The 17,856-nt window shown below is 43.4% G+C and overlaps 1 protein-coding gene across 1 annotated transcript; it reads left to right on the top strand.

Annotated features, from left to right (window-relative positions):
• Positions 1–207: 207 nt before the first annotated feature.
• RRP7A (ribosomal RNA processing 7 homolog A) lies at positions 208–17,579 on the top strand. The gene is made up of 7 exons (XM_083156607.1): positions 208–360; positions 5,559–5,701; positions 5,862–5,987; positions 9,400–9,523; positions 12,618–12,715; positions 15,253–15,451; positions 17,178–17,579. Exons 1-7 carry the CDS (start codon positions 309–311, stop codon positions 17,261–17,263), a joined length of 828 nt encoding a protein of 275 aa, XP_083012733.1. The 5' UTR covers positions 208–308; the 3' UTR covers positions 17,264–17,579.
• The last annotated feature ends 277 nt before the right edge of the window (positions 17,580–17,856 follow it).

The raw sequence follows: 17,856 nt of genomic DNA on the forward strand, positions 1-17,856 counted from the left end.
AATCTATTAGTAATTTATCCAATTAAGTGGTGACAGAAATCACCTAATATTATTGGTATTTATTAACTAATAAATATGATATTTAAATATTCCCGATTATTAGCTCACAGGTAGATAACGTTTCTCCCTTCCCTTTATATAATAAATCCCGACGTCGCCTGCAAACAACACTTCTCCCACTACAGGTAGATGGCGCTAAATGATGGACGGAAACACCAAAACCATCACATACTGTATGACGTCAATTTCGTGCGCTGCGAGACTACACAGCTCCCCAAATCCTCTTGTTGTATGATGTCACATCTAATATGGCGCCGTCCAGAGAGGAGTCCATGCTCGCATCCCCTGCAGGTTACACGGGTAATATGATGAGCAGAGCTTCAGGTTGCAGCTCTGAATAATGTACATCCGTCTCATCTCTCCTATTTGCTTTATTGAATATTGTTGTCAGCCAGATAGAACGTGTGGTGTAGTCTTGATGAACTGCATGCAGGATATAGTGTTCCTGATGTGCGTGCATTGAATGTTACCTTGTTAAGAAGATCTACTGTTACGATGCATTTTTTATTTCTCAGTCAGTGATACATCAATTTGTGACTGTTAGCAATTGTTAATTACAGAGATGCAGCATGGATAACTTTCCTGCCATTTGGTTATCAGAGCTATAGTTCTCCAGTATATCCCCTGTTCCTTCCACATTGTGCCATTCATCTCCTCTTCCAGTGCTGGCCACTGTGACTGTAAGCACAATGGGGCAGATGTATCATTCTTCCCTTAACGTTAGTATTTTAACGTTTCCCACTTCTCCTGGCATAACGCTCAGGAGCAGGGACAGTTTTCACCCTAATGTATTATGTTTAAGTTAGTGAGTAACGCTAATCGTTAACTTACCTTTTTTTCTGTCGTTTTTTTTTTTTGCGTCTGCAAGATAACGCCTCTGGCTGCATCTCCCCCTCCTCCCTGCAGCAATCTCCCCCTCCTCCCTGCATCAGCATCCCCTGTCCCCCTGGTAGGTGGCATAATTCATCTTTAATTAAACAGAAGGTACTCTTTACCTAGAACGGCGCCCATCGCGGTGATCGCGACATCGCGGGCAGTACATAAACGGACGCGATGCCCGCGATCATAAATGTCCCCCCAATTTTTGTACGCCACCCCACGATCCACGCCAACCCGAAGCGTGGCGAGCGCAGTGAGCCCGCGAGGGGCGGCGGTACGCGTCCTCCGACCTTTTCATGCCCTACTATCCACGTCGGCGTGGAGTTGAGAATAGAATAGTGTGGAGAGCGCAGCGAGCCACCGAGCCCGAAGCGTGGCGAGCGGACGCGGATACCTTCACAGTTATACGCGTCCCCTCGCGGACTTCACAGGTGTCCGTGGCGACGCGGACACCTGTGAAGCCCGCGAAGGGACGCGTTTACCTGTGAAGGTATCCGCGTCCCCTCGCGGGGCTCGCTGCGCTCGCCACGCTTCGGGCTCGGTGGCTCGCTGCGCTCGCCACACTATTCTATTCTCAACTCCACGCCGACGTGGATAGTAGGGCATGAAAAGGTCGGAGGACGCGTACCGCCGCCCCTCGCGGGCTCGCTGCGCTCGCCACGCTTCGGGTTGGCGTGGATCGTGGGGTGGCGTACAAAAATTGGGGGGACATTTAAGGGTTAATTGGGGCTATTTGGGCTCTGTAGCCCATTTAACATTGATTCCTATGGGAAAATCGCGGGCATTGAGGCATTGAATGCAAAATCGCGGTCAATTAGGCTTTTTAACATTGTTCCCTATGGGAAAATCGCGGTGATCGCGGGTACCCGATTTTGATGTACCCGCGATTTACCCGCGATGACCGCGATTTTTTACCCCCGACGCCCGCGATTCTGATCGCGGGCGCCGTTCTAGGTAAAGAGTACCAAACAGAATAAAAAATGAAAGTTAAAAATCACCCCACCAGCTATTGGAGCTGGCAGGGAATCCGTGCGGCTTTGTGTGGAAGCCGCGGCCAGAGGAGGTCCCTGCGGCGATGTGTATTAACACGGCGGGATCCCTGCACTGCATTACATATACACACTGTACAGGTAACAGCTACGACCCGAGCCCCTCAGCAGGTGACCCGGGGTAGGGCGGGGGGTGGTGCCAGGTATCCGGGTGTGAGCACAGTGACAGCAGCCCCCCCTCTGTTCCCTACCGGGAGATGACAGCAGCGCCCGCCCAGCCCCCCCGCCCCCTCTCCCGCTCAAACTGCAGGATTCAAACCGCATCTTCCCCGCACATACGCGGCGGACCCCGGGGGGCACATCCCTGCGGCTATCCCCCGGGGTCCCTGCGGCGATGGGTATTAACACGGCGGGGTCCCTGCACGGCATTGGAACTAACTAGCGCTATCCCCCGGGCGGCGGCGCGGGAAGCGCAGCTGGGTTTGAAACCACTTGCCACAAGATGATTGGCTGAATCTCAAGCCAATCATCTTGCGGCAAGTGTTTTCAAACACAGCTCCGCTTCCCGCGGCGCCGCCCGGGGGATAGCGCTAGTTGGTTCCAATGCAGTAAATGGGACCCCGCCGTGTTAATACCCATCGCCGCAGGGACCCCGCCGGGTTGACTTGATGCACCATCACATCACGAGCCCACTGCAGCTTCGTGTCCCCCTGGCAATGGACACCTGCTTCCCCGGGCTGCTGCAGCTACCACCCCCCTGCTTTGGCTGGTGCTCCCCGTCACCCTGCCTCCGTTTGTAGCTCCCCGTCCTCCTGCCGCAGTACCCACTTCCCCTTCTCCCGGCCATGGAGCTGCCGCCGCTGGTCCCACTGATGAAGCCACCGCAGGTCCCCTTCCTTCCCTCTGGAGAAGACCTGCGGGATATGCTGCTTCCCCTCCGCCCCGGCAGCCGTCCCCCGTTCCTCCCGGCTGCTGTAGCCGCTTCCCCTACCCCCCTGCCCGCAGCATTCATCCCTGTCCCCCTGCTTATAAAGCTTTAACTGTTTAAAGCCACCACAACGCCAGCCCAGGGCTGGCGAACAGGACAGCGGGCTTTTACGTCTGGGAAGGCAATAATACATTGCCTGAGACGTAAAAGCAATAGCTAAAAGCCAGAGGACAGCGCCTGAACGTTAAGTTCAGGGCTGCCTCAGGGGGACGTTAAAAGCCCCTTTCATACATTTCATTTAAACGTAAAAAAGTCCTTTTACTAGCGTTAAGTGCTACTTAAGCACTTAACGCTGGTTAGTACATCTGCCCCAATATTTTTATACAACAGGGTAAGCAATGCAATAGGAATCATTCAGCAGCAAGATAATGGGTACTTATGCTCATTTGTTTTATCCTGCGCAGGAATGTGGGTATGGAACAGGAGGAATTAAAGGCCTGATTCAGACTGGTTGCTAGTCTGTGTGTAATTGCAGCCTAGCGAACAGGTAAATGCCGGCTGAATGCCCCCACACAGGTGCCCAAATCCCTTCGCTAGCATGCGCGGTTACGCGTATGAAAACACATCATCTCACATGCAGCCGAAAGGAAGTGAAATTATCGAATGATTTCTCCAGCCTTCATACTTTTCAGATGCCCACACAAGCATTGACACGCCTGTGTTCCTAGGGGAATGGCCAGCTTTTTTATGGGAATGCCTATAATATGCTGGGCGTTCCCCTGCCCACCTCTCATAGTGCGAACGCCTTGGTGAGTGTGATACTCGCCAAAGGCATTTGCACAGGGGGGTTTCACATGTATATGAGTGACTATGCGCATGCGCAGCCCCGCCACCATTGAGAACGGAGACAAATGCGGATCCGACCGAACGGGTCTGAATTGGCCCCTAAGTTAGCAGCACTCGCTCAGCCTTTGTTCTTGATAATTGTCTAACAGCTGATCTGATTTCAAGTCATAAGAGGCACCTGTGTACATGTCATGCTGGCTCATCAGCGAGTACCTCTGCAAGCATTCTAAAATGTACTTAGTAAATATTGTACTATATTACAGGGCTTGACAAATATTTTTTTTTTTAAACTAGGAGCCAGACAAGCTAAAGGTGCCCATACACAGTGTGATGCGCAATGTGCATTTTTATTTTGATTGCATCTCATCTAGTTCAAAATGCATGCAATGTGCTACAGCAGCGTGCATTATAAACTAGATACGATGCAATCTAGTTCAAAAACTACATGCTGCACACACTTTTTGTACCGTGGGATGCACGAGAGCACGCATTGCCTTGCACGGCACAAAACCTACCATGTATGTGTGTGGGCACCATAACTCACCCACAAATAAAAGCAAGAGGGAAGGAGGAGGGGTGGGTTGGCCCCCGCCATTACAGGTCCTGCATCACGATAAGAGGGGTTGGGGTGATTGGGCGATAGTAGAGAGTAGCAGGTTGGAGAGGGGGTCGGGTGACGGGGAGAGGGGATGGTGAGGCGACAGGAGGGGGGAGGTGATGGGTGGCAAAAAGGGGATGAGGTAAGAGGGGGTGAAGCATCAGAAGGGGGTGACAGGTGGGTGTGAGGGGGAGAAGGTGACGGGGTAATAGGAGGTGAGGTGATGGTGCGAGAGTGGGTGTGGTGAAAGGGTGACGTGACAGAATGAGAGGACGACAGGTGGTTAGGTAGAAGTGGAGAGAGAATGCAGGCATCCTTCTTACCAATGGGCCTCCCATTCACTGGTGGCAGGTTCTCCATCTACCCAGTGTTGGCTACCGCTGCTTTGATACATTTTATGCCGGCCCCCACTTCTTTGATCTCCCCGGTGCCGCCTGCCGCTGCTCCCTGGTACAGGCCACTGCTTCTCCCTGCTGGTGCATTGGATGGATTTCACCTTGTTGAGATGGCTGCTGCTCCTGGGGGATGGGGACAGAGAATTCCTGCCAGTGAGTGAGGAGGGGGCGGCACCGCTGCCTGTACTGCCGCTGGTCCATTAGTAGCGGGAAAGGGGGTCAAGAAGTGCTGCTGCTGGTCCATTAGGAGGACCTGCCCACGACCAGATTCTGCTTCCTCCTTCCCTGCGAAAAAATCTGGTTGCCAGGAAGCAGAATCTGGTCGACGCAGCGACCTGGCCCCCGGGATTTGTCACACCCTGCTATATTAGAACTATGAACCAATTGCCTGCAAGGCAATAATGAAACCTGAAGAATCCAAATACAGAATAGACACCTGAGCACGTGGACACCCAATTAGTGTACCACATCTCCTCATGCTTTGGGCTCTGCGAGGATACTTAAGTGTGGAAAAGTTCAGAAAATTAAATAATCCACAAAAACTCATGTTGACATTTTTTTATGTTTTGACCATATGTTGTTGACCTTTTGACTGTACACCTAGATATTGTCTGTCAGCCAACTGGATACCACGCAGAACAATACCATGCCTGAGGAAGAGACCTAAGTAGTCTCGAAAACTTGCATTTTAACATTTATTTTTGTTAGCCATTAAAAGGTATCATATTTGCTAGATTGCTATTTTGTTTTTCTCACTGAGGAACAATAAAACTTTTCTTATCAACTGGCTAACACGGTACCAAACTTTTTTCTTAATACATTCAGTGGTACGATTATTTCCAAACCCTTACTTTCCTGTTTAGCCATCCCAGTAAAGTTCTCAGAAGACCAGAAGGCACATCACTGCTTGTATGTGAAGGAGCACAAAGCAAAAGGGGAATTGGACAAAACATATCCACAGAATCGTACGATATTTGTAATAAACATTCCGGCATACTTAACAAAGGTAATCATTGTTAAAGCTATCTAATTATCTTTATACAATATGTTTAAGTTTTAATAAAAAAAGACACCATACTAATGACACAACATACTATGAAGTTTAAGAGGATATGGTTTATGATGGTCTTAATGTACAATCTCTTTCTACTTCTGTATTTCTCTAGAAAGGGTTATCTAGAATTTTTGGTCACTATGGCCACATACAAACTGTGGATTTGGTTGACGAGCCAGGTCAATCTGTAAAAGATCATAAAGTGGGGTCAAAATACTTTCATCTGAAATCACCAAAAGTGAGTATAATAAAATATTTATTTTGAAATGACAAGTACATTTTATTTTATAGACACAATGAAACAAAATTTGTATGAAGATAATCGTGATCTGTTTTAAAATGCATAAAAGAAGCAAGTTTGAATTTAGGCCCTCTCGTTTCTTGAATCTATTATTTATTTAATAACAGTTTATTATATAGCGCAGCAAATTCCGCGCTTTACAATTGGAAACAGTGATACAACAAACTGGGTATTTACAGACCGTTAAAGGTAAGAGGTCCCTGTTCACAAGCTTACAGTCTATAAGGAAATAGGCATTTATACATGCCTATTTCCCCGCATGCTCTGTGCTTTCAGCGGCTTTCTCAAAGGAATCATCTGATTCCTTTGAGAAAGCCGCTAACAGCACAGAGCAGGCGGGGAAACGCGTCAGAAACTATATCACATCCTTTTGGATATCAAGTCACATCCATTGCCGGCAGGTGCCTCTAGTGGACACGATCTCCAATATTTAACTCCGGATAAAGCTGCACCCCTTAGGTGATTCTGCACCAGCAGCTGGGAGCAATTGATACTGCGTGTCATCACAACAGGTACCTCCCTTACAATGTCTGGCCAGACATCCAAGTAACAATCAAGGAGTACTATTAACTTTTATTAACCTTTACTAACATCTGCATATACTAAAGTTATCCCCTGCATATATTAAAGTCATCGCCTACTAAAAATTCTGACAAGGAACTGTAAAATAACCATTTAAATCCTGCAGCCATCTTTATTTCCTTGATGGTATACCTAGTATGTGTAGTAACCAAAGGCCAATTGTTATTATTCTATTTTATGAATTTTTTGATTGAAAATAAATTCAGTGTTTTAAATTTACCTATACCTCAGCGCAGTTCTGTTTGTTGTGTTGTTAAGTACCAGAAGTGTATTAAAGTTGTTCAGGTGATGCTGAGTGCAAACTGTTTTGGAAAAGGTGGTCACGTGCAGTCAGAAGAAAAGGAATGTAGTCGAAGAGCAGGTAGATGGAGTTGGATGAGTTTGAGATGACATAGGGGGGGGTGTGAAAAGGTGAAGTGGATTGAGTGGCCATCATTGTGTTGAGTTAGAGAAGGAGACTCATTGTGAAGATGCCACAATGTTAATATTAGTAGATGGATGTAGAACTCGCAGAGGTTAAAAGTGAGTCAGTAAGATGGCCAAATTGTCGAGGAATAATTAACTGCTATGTTTAGATGATATGAACCTCAAAGGAGGAGTAACTTTATAACCCTTTTTGATCGCAATACCGGGTCGGAGCTGGGATCGCAATCTCAGGTCTGGTGCTTTCACACTAAACCTTGCTTCTTCATTATACAGATGGTGACCCAGGACTAACCCTTTTTATATCATGGGTCGAAATGCTGGGCTGCTTGACCCGGGTTATAATTTTTGATGCTTTCACACCATACCTTCACACTGGTTGATAAGTCATTAACTAACCCAGGTCGAGGATGCGATGGGAAAGGGGTATAAGCGGGACGGCTCTGTAGGTGTTTGCAGCAACCAGCCAATCATTGGCCCACCAGCCAATCATGTTTGGAGAAATCCTGATGGCCAAACATGATTGGTTGGTGGGCGGGCCTAACTCCTGGTCTGTGGTCGGAGCCACAGATGTAAACAAAAGTCCGTCTTGTGTCTACAGCTTTCCAGGGGACCCGGAGAAGCACTGAAGTCAGCTGGTGAGTATGTTTTCTTTCAACAGGAACCCCACATGGATTCTACTGGACAATGGGACTGATTCTTCGTGTCAAGAGAGTGTAGGTGAGTATTGTATGAGTGGGCTATGTTTGTAATAAACTTTTATTGTTCCTATGTGTGTGTGTATTTTTTCACTATTTCTACTGTTGTGGAACTACAAGTCCCAGTGGGCCCTTTAATGCCCCGCATGCTGGGACATGTGGTTCTCCAAGTCCCTGCATGCGGAGCAGGCTTGCTGGGACTTGTAGTTCCACAACAATACACAATATTTTATTCTACTTTTACATATTTAATCAGCCCAGTGGCCACCACAGTCACTTTTTTTATTGTACACAAAAGTCCGAAAATGCGCACATTTTCATGTCTAAAAATCACATCATATTGCACTTTTCCCTCCAATTCGCATCTCACATCCTAAAAATGTCACCCCCCCCCTTCTCTAAATTTGCCTGGGGACACTGGACCTTGGAACTTTTGGTTAGAGGAGCTGGCACTTAAACAAAAAAAAAAAAAACCTTGTATCTTTAAACATAGCTCCTCCCCTCTGGTCATTTCACATCAAATCACCCCAAAAAATTGTCATATTGAATTTTTACATCCGTCCCTGCTCCAGTGGAGCTCACAATCTACATAAATTCCCTTACCATATAATCATTCACACACATTTATACTAGGGTTAATTCAGCAGAAAGTGTATACTGCTTTCAAGTTCTTTCTTAGATAGTAGGCACTTGCATTACACCTAGAACATGAATAAAGGAACAAAAACCAATTGCAGATCACTTTTGTCTTAATTTTTTGTGACTGTGGTCATATTGGCACTAACTCTGGTTCCTGCTGTCTTCATGTCATCTAATGACCATTAATATATGCTCGTCATTACTAAAAGACTGAAATCTGTGATGAGTATGTGTTCCTGCAACAATCTGTGCTGTTTCTGGATTGTTATGCAGCTTGGTTTTGCTGTCTCTTTGGCCCTTATTCTGGTTCACTCGCAAAGTCCTTCTCAAATGGACAAAACCATGTGCACTGCAGGTGGGGGCAGATGTAACATGTGCAGAGAGAATTCGATTTGGGTGGAGTTTTACGTCAAAGTGAGATCTATATTGCATTGTAAAAATAACGCAGCCATTTTTTCCTTGCACAGAAACAAAATAACTCACCCAAAATCCTGTGTGTCAAACACACAGGCAACATTATATCCCTTGCTTGTATTTTGCACTTGTAAATAAATTTTCCACTGTTGCATCCCGCTACTGAGTGATAATCCTTTGTCACCATCAGTGCATAACACCACGTACACACCTAGAGGGTGAGCGCGGAACCAATAGAAATATTCCAGTTCTAAATATTGTATTGAAATGTTATAAGTCTACATTGTGATCCACATATTGAAAGTGTTCAGTTTCTGTGCCGTTTTCAGCCAATCACAAATTCAAATAAATGCTATTGGATCTGTACATGCCCCTAGGTAATCTGCAATTGAGAAAATAGAGCAAGCCGATATCCAGAGGATTTATGGACCCCTTTAGGGTGAACCTTAATAGAAGTAGCCAAATGCTATGCTTTTTGAAATGATTGATATTAATGTATATGCGAAAGCAATCTATTACAGTTTACAAAAATATCCACAAGAAACAACTAAATATGTCAATCCATATTAATTAATTATATTTTTATTTTACAGGGATTTAAAGTGGCCTACATAGTGTTTAAAAACGCATCTAGAATTCAAGCAATTCAGTCTATGAAAGTTCATACACCATTGGTTATTTCAGGAAAAGATCACTTGGTAACAACTGGCATACATAGTGAGTTTGTTCATTTCACTTTGGTGTGTAAATTATATTGTGGTTATTGTTTCTTGTATGTTTCTTTTCAAGTATTGTGATATATCTCACTAGAGGAAGCATGACATCAAAACAATAATTTTACTGTAGCTGAAAAATATGCTCTGAATGCTACACTGAAGTATCTGACACTGTCTGATATCGAACACTCTAGTATCCTTGTATATTTAGCAGGTAGCCCTATATGTCTCTAGATATTTATGGCCTTATTCTGGTTCACTCGCAGAGGCAAATTACTTCTCAAATGAACAAAACCATGTGCACTGCAGGTGGGGCAGATGTAACATGTGCAGAGAGAATTACATTTGGGTGAGTTATTTTGTTTCTGTGCAGGGAAAATACTGACTGCTTTATTTCTACACTGCAATATAGATCTCACTTTGAAGAAAAACCTCACCCAAATCTAACTCTTTCTGCACAAGTAACATCTACCTCCCCTGCAGTGCACATGGTTTTGTCCATTTGAGAAGGAATTTGCCTCTGTGAGTGAACCAAAATAAGGCCCATTGCCCTTTTTTTTCCCCTTTTTTTTTTTTTCCCTTCTCCAGAGTCTTTAACAGCACTGATGTATGGGTTAATCCTTGATGGAGTATAGCTATGGAAAAAGTTTACAATCATCTGTATATTGAATACTACTTTTCTTTTCCTAACTCTTCAGCTAAACACAGTATAGGTCGCAGCAGTGGGAGTTGCGACCTATACTGTTACAGATAATATGGATGGCCCTTATGTTGCTTCCAGATGATTTGACCACATGGGTAGCTTCTGGGGATAAATACTCTGCTTCTAGAAGTAGTACAGTAGGAGCAAGTTTCATCTTTGCTCCTTTGTCCATGGCTAGCCATGGCAATTGTATTGTTCTCAGCTGCAATACAATACGTATTGCAGTTGAGAACAATAGAATAGCCATGGCTAGCCATGGCCAAAGGAGCAAAGATGAATTTGCTCCTACTGTATATGCATTAAGTAGATTTCTTGATAATGACACACCTGTGCTATGCAGTGGCTTTCTATGGCCAAAGAGATGAAATGGCGTGTTCGTCAGAAATATTGAACAAATTCACATTAGCTTAAAATGAACTCCCTTTATTTTAAGACTGGGGAACCTCACAACTGAGGCGCTGAACCTCAGTTTATTTGGCAGATAGAATAGAACAAGGAGTGGTTAAACTGGCCATAGGAGCTTGAACTTGTTATAACAGTCCATTATAGTTCTAATACGGCCTACACACATGCCGATATTAAGGCATTTTCGAAGCGATTTTGCTTAGTTTGGCAAAGTCGCTTAGCAAATGCCCCCACATCGGTGTATGTGTGGGGACTATATCGGCAGCAGTGCGCGTCCCCGCGTGTCTTTATCGCTGGCCGAGATTGATGGACAGTGTCCATCAATCTCGGCATCGGCAGGGTTCTCCCACCGGAGAACACTGGCGCTGTCTGCTCGCTTAGCACACAGAGCTGACAGCTCGCTCTGTGTGTGGGCTGTCAACTCTGTGTGCTATGCGATAGTGGCGCAGCACAGCCCGACCTAGCATAGCTAGGTAGCCCTGCACACATCGCTATGTGTGTAGGGCCCATTAGAGGATACGTCTCTTTCTGTTAAGATCTGATCTTGCCACCAGTTTAGATACTTTATGGTGTTCTGCATCAATTTTAAGAAGTTGATACTAATGTTTCTGGATTTAGATAATGTTTGAGTATCTCTAGTTGCAAAGCTCTCAAATTGCAACTTTTCCACAATAGAATATCTATGTTAATGAAAAAAACATCTGCACAAAAAGACACAATAGTGTATGGAGATTAATATCTGCTGTCAGACTTCTTTTAGTCTGCTTAGTTTTAAAATTGCAGTAAATCACTATCAAGAGTTGTAAAAAAAAAACCTAAACACAGGATTCTTTAGGACAGCCCCTGAAAAATGACTCATCATTCATAATATTGTTGCGTAAGCCAAAAATTGCCTTATTTTTAAGTCCTGTTTACTCCATTCAATGGCAAAACACCTCTCCAGAAAACCGATATAATGAACCTTGTTTGGAGTAAACCAGTAATACTGCCTTTTTGTGGATAGTCAACAGTTATGGAGATATCAGGTTGGTGACTACTCTTGGCTGGCGGAAACATAACTAATTCTGTTTTGGAAATGTTGAGTTTTGAGGTGGTGAGATGAAATGGCAGAAAGACATTTAGTCACACGGACCAATACAGATGGTGACAAATATGGAGAGAATAGGTTGATTTGAGGATCATCAGTGTACAAATGAAACTGAAATCCAAATCGCATAAATAACCCTAGTCAGACCCGGGTTATTGCTGATTCAACCCGGGTCAATATGCAATGTGAAAGCACCACAGACCATAACCCAGGTCAAATAACCCGGTATTACAACCCAGGAAAAAAGAAGGGGTTATACACGGGCCAGACCCAGGTTATTGTGCATTTAAAACTGCAGACCCGGGTTATTTCCTTGCTCTTGAGTGCTGATTGATTTCTGTTTCAGTGTCCAGTCAGATGAGGCCTGCAGAGCACACAATAGTTTTCTTCACTGCACAGTGAGCACAAGCATAACAGCTAAAATTTAGCAGCAAGTACTGCACTGTACAGCCATGTCAAACTGGAGTGATGAAGAAATCTGACTCGTGTACATATGCCATTCATTGATAAGCCCTGTCTAATGAAAGTATTAATATTATATTTTAGGAGAGTGGTGTGTTTTTTTTTTTTTGTTTTTTTTTTATAACATTTTATTGAAACACCATATAATACGGTCTTGTATTTTTGTTATTAACAGACCATTGAAATAAAGTGGTCAATGTGCACAGACAATATATCATATATTCTACTAATGCTTAAGAAAAAGAGGAGTACTTTCATATAATCAAGGTCTCAGGCATATATGTTCACAGGAGGGTCGCCTGAGAGCTAACATTGGAATATACCATTGGGATTGTTTAATTGAATTATGTATGTTTTGCAAGGAGGATGCTTTTTTGTAACCTTATTGTAACCAACTAATGTATGTAATCATTGTGTGTAATCATTATTTTTCCTCAGAGTGGATAGAGGACTATAAGGAGTCTCTCATTGACGTTGCTGATCTCCAAGCTGAAATTGACCAATATATGCAGGAATTTGATAAGAGAGTGGCAAAGGTAGGTCACCCTTTTTTTTTTTTTATTCTCCTAATTAAGTGATATAGTGTCTGTTTTTTATCACCGGCCAATCGGCTCTTATCTGTCATTTTTCAAACCAAGCCTGTATCTTCAGTTAGGACCTGATTGACCAGTGATAAAAAACCAGACACTTTTTATCACTTTACCGAGCTTAATAAATTTGCCCCTCTGTGATGAGACCTAGGAAACATTAACTGTTGGTAGCTCTTGAAGACTGAATTTGGCTACCCCTGTTTAGTTAGACCAATATATAATAACATTGACCATAAATATCGATTTCCCATTGCATCTTAAGTGCTTTTCTCCAGAACCCGATGTTACATGCTACCTGCGATGACACATCAGGTGCTGGAAGAGGATTGGTGGCTGGCGGTGTAGCGGAGCTGGCGGCAGGAGGGCAGCGGTGCAGTGGAGCGGGAGGCGGGCAACAGGAGGGCTGGTGGGCAGCGGTAGTCAGCAGAATTTACAAAAACTCAGCCAATAAGAGGGCCTCCTGCCACCCGCACCGCTGACTACCACCACCCGCCAGTCCTCCTGTTATCCGCCCTGCTACAGTGCCGCCACAGATCGCATTGCAAGCGATCACATGTGGTTAAAAACCACTTGCGATCACACATGCAATGCACAGAACATAATGTCTATCAGCGATTCGATTGGCGGGCCCGCGCATTTTGGCGGGTGGCACTTGCCATTTGACTTGTCAATCTCATTCCATATCTCACTTGTGTAGGCACCATTACACCAATCATTTTATTTTCAAATACGTTTTTATAATCTATCCCAGCACACCGGTTAAAAGCAAAAATGCACAGTATCAAAATAGAAAGTATAAAAAAGGCATCCACAGGTTAATCTTTCCACACATTTGTAAAGCAAGAATCAGCATTTGTTGTAACCCCTCACCAATGCCACAGTGCTTTCAAGATATCTAGTATACTACATTGATGTTAGAGGTTAATATTAATTAGGTAAAATGTTATTTAGAGGTATTCTGTTAAGAAAAGAATACAGCTTCCTACAGAAAAATGGTGGAGTGTTATCTGTTCCTTGGAGCTTTTATGTGATTTGGATGGTCCTTTCTTTGGTTTCCATCATCCCCAAAAAAAGAGTGCTTTTCAGTGATTCTAGAGGCCAGAAGGTCTTGGTATACAGATATTAAACCTAAGGGCCCCTTTTATCCTAAATTTTAATCCATTGGCTTAAATGGCATGGAAACACGGGTAGAGGGATGGCGCTCTCTATATGTGATATGTGCAAGCTGCTGGTCTCCAAAACTGGAGGGAGGCCGGCCTCCAGAAGGTGTGTGGAAAGAAAAAACGTAATTGGAGTCCTGCGCTAGAGACAAAAGATGTGCAGTAGTCTGGGTATGATAGGTAAGAGTAGAATTTTTATTACTAATAAACACTATGGACAGTGAGCTCACTGTCCATAGTGATTATTTTACCTATCATACCCAGACTACTGCACATCTTTTGTCTTTAGCGCAGGACTCCAATTACGGCTTAAATGGCATGCCTGGCATGCTTGGTCCTTAATGCTAAAAATAGTGTGGTGCAGGCATGCTCAAGGCTACAGATCTTAAATTGGAATAAATATCAAGAAATATTTATTTAGAGAGCGCATGTGTGACACTGATTACACCCCTTTCTGGACAATTAATGAACTAAACACACCTCTAAGTAAGCGCACATGTGAAGTTTTTAATTGGTAAAAACCAATAATGATTTATTAATAAATTTCATAAAAAATTACACATATAATATCACAATAAAATAATCAATAATAACAATATCTATGAGACATTGAGGTGGTGGGAAGGGGTGGCCACCCTTTAAATGATAGTTCAGCTGATAATAAGGGATAAAACGCTATGTGTGGCCCTAGCCTTAGATACCATATTATGCTGATTGTAATCATGGCTTTACACTGGGATGTCCCAAGATACTGTAGGGCAGTGGTGTCACTCATGGCTCTCCCAGAGGTTGTGGAACTACACGTCCCAGCATGCCCTGCAACAGTTTTAGCAATCCATTATATAAAATCTGTGGCAGGGCATGCTGGGATGCATAGTTCTTCAACAGCTGGAGGGCCATGAGTTTGACACCTCTTTTGTAGGGCTTTAGGAGTCTGCCTCCCAGCCTCCAAATTGATAGACCATTGCCATGGGGATTACTTCTGTAATTTGCAAGACTTGCCTAAGGGGACATCCCACCAGATCTGCTGGAGCCTCCTGTATAGTGCAGAACAGAGATTATACTGAGCAGTTGTGCAACATATTTTAGAGCAGTACATATTGTGCTGTGAAGCCGTAATGCTAACCAATACACAGAGACCATGGGTTCAATCCCTTTCCATTACAGACTTGTGTGTAGTTTTTATATTCTCCTTGTTCTTGTACTAACCCCCCCCCCAGTTAAAAAAACCCACTACATTGTAAGTGTAACTTTATATGGGCAGTCTAGATGGATCACATGTTTTTTTTTTTTAAATTCTATTCCCTTTTCTCTCCTTCATAGAAAGAGGAAAAAGAAAAGGAAGAAGAAGGGGTGCCAGATGAGGATGGCTGGGTTACAGTGACAAGGAAAGGTCGTCGTCCAGGTTTAGCACGGACTGAAATGGTGAATCATCGGCTGGCAGAAAAAGAAAAAAAGAAGAGAGCTCAGAAAGAACTATTAAACTTTTATTCTTGGCAACACCGTAACAGCAAGAAAGAACGTAAGTGTTTATTTTTTTACAATTTTGGAAGATGTTGCTCATCTGTATAGAACATAGTCACTGGAGAACGGTAGGAAAACTGAATGCGGGTACAAACTTACATGCATGTTCATGTTGAGACATTTGATCAAATATTAAGTAACCACTTCACTAAGGAAACCTACATGGAAATATCATCTTGCACATGATGATATAGCTTATTTTTGGCCATTGTGAGTGACATCGTTCACAATACTGGCCAGTGTGTACACATCGAATGATGCACGCTTACCCGGACCATGAAAGTCCTTCGCTGTCATCTAGACATGTGTAGAATTGCAGCATGGCTCCCTTCTACTCCCTTCCCTTTGTGCCTGTATTGGGAAGTGTGTTCGCTTGTTATGACATGTACAGTAGCATATAGTTCCTATTATCTATAGACTTGGCATAACCACATTTCCCTGGGCGTAGGCCTGATCTGCAGCATAATTGGGAAGCCACTTGAAGAGTGAGTCAGAGCAGGGATAGTAGAGTAGAGTAGAAGTGGCATAGTTGTTGACTGACCGCTCAGGAAGTTGTCTGAATGGCACTGTAGGTGGGTGTGTTTAGGAAATGACTGTGGCAAAAACATGATAGGTGTTTAATCTTTTGCATTAGTACAATATTTTGGGAATTTACCATACCCAAGTAGTAGTATAGTAGTAGTATTGCACATATCATGAACTTTTTTAATTTTTTTTTTTATCTTAAATGGGCTGTAAACCTATTGCTTGAGTGCAGTCCTTTTCCATGCGGAGGAGTTTTTCCTATATTAATGCCTCTTCACAGCACACCAGTAAATAAGTCTAAATCATACGTTATACGTACATCCTCTACCAGTGGCTCCCAACCCTGGTCCTCAAGTACCTCCAACAGTGCATGTTTTCCAGGTCACCCAGCAGGCGCACTCATTATTCAGACAAATTTGAAAGATCCACAGGTGGAGCTAATTATGTCACTTGTGATTCTGTGTGGAGACCTGGAAAACATGCACTGTTGGGGGGTACTTGAGGACCAGGGTTGGGAACCACTGTCCTATACAATAAAATGCTACTGCTGCGCCTAACCTCTATCGGGGAATTCAAGTGTTTTGCGTGCTGGTGGCCACTTGATGGGAAAATACATAGTAAATGGTAACAAATGATTACATGCATGATTATAATCATTTGTTACTAGTGCAGTTATTTTTATCTGTGTTTTTTTTGTGTTGCAGGGGATTGACACCCCCATTTTTTAGCTGCAGCTTGCCAGAGCCATATATCTCACGCACCCTACATGATAACTTGTTATCAACCACTCTACACTGCCACTAGATGGTGCCCAACATAGTAATTCAAGTGTTGCTCCATTCGCTATGCACAGATGCCGGCACTGACTTTGTGATTCTGTTCCATTACTTTGTTGATACTAACTATTTAGTGATTGGAATACATTTTCACTTATGTATAAAAATATTATAGTAGAGACAAATTATCCTATCTTAAAGAAAAGGTGTATGGTATAACTCTGACAGTCGGAATTCCTTCGGTCGCTTCTTTGACATCGGGAGCCTGACTGGGACAAGTGCATTCAGGGCAGTTCGCCACCTATTCTATTTGAGTCAGGATTCTGTTTTGGAGAAATGACAGTCGGAATGACATCTTGCACACAGAAAAAGATAAGCAAATAATTTCTTTCCACCTTGCTTAATTTTCTGATCTCTTTGCAGATCTTGCTGAGCTACGCAAGAAGTTTGAAGAGGATAAGGAGAAGATTGCACTGATGCGAGCTCAGAGGAAGTTCCGTCCTTACTGAAGTTAGACTTTAACAAACCGTACTGGACACCTGAATTCAGCCTGTTAAGAATACTATATAAATTGCTGATTATAACATTTAACTCTTAGCACTAATTGTGTGACGGATGATGCTGGTGAAGTTAAACTGTTTAAAACCTCTACAACATAACATTGCTTTTTGTTACTACAGATATTGTGACCAACTAAAGAACATTTTCTAGGTCATGTATCAGTGCCGAAATTTACGATCTTAGGAAAATCTGCATCAATGACTTCCATTCAAAAATTGATTGCAAATAAATAATAATAATAAAAAAGTCTAAATTAAACTAAAACAGACTACTACTTCCTACTGATTTTCTATTGAGCAAAGTCTATGATAGAAGCTGCCGTGGTTTCTGTAATTCTGCCTCCTGGGTCTCTTTAGTCAGAGGGTGATTTGCATACTGCAATAAATTGGCTAGCAATGCATAGCTTTGAATTGCAATAGAGCCTCTTTTACAGATGTATGCATAATGATGACGTGCTCATTTAGCTGGACACATGTGCAGAACCTTTTCAGTCACACGCAGTTGCTGCTCAGGGAGGATGTGTTATCAGTCCCATTTAGGG

Source organism: Crinia signifera, chromosome 8 (genome assembly GCF_055691185.1).
Source record: "Crinia signifera chromosome 8, ASM5569118v1, whole genome shotgun sequence".
NCBI lineage: Eukaryota > Metazoa > Chordata > Amphibia > Anura > Myobatrachidae > Crinia > Crinia signifera.

Bases quoted from the DNA above. Each gene is read 5' to 3' on its own strand.
- RRP7A (XM_083156607.1), top strand. From the start codon at position 309: ATGGCGCCGTCCAGAGAGGAGTCCATGCTCGCATCCCCTGCAGGTTAC. The intron at 5,702-5,861 runs GTAATCATTGTT...GTATTTCTCTAG, and splicing joins TTCCGGCATACTTAACAAAG to AAAGGGTTATCTAGAATTTT. The intron at 15,452-17,177 runs GTAAGTGTTTAT...ATCTCTTTGCAG, and splicing joins CCGTAACAGCAAGAAAGAAC to ATCTTGCTGAGCTACGCAAG.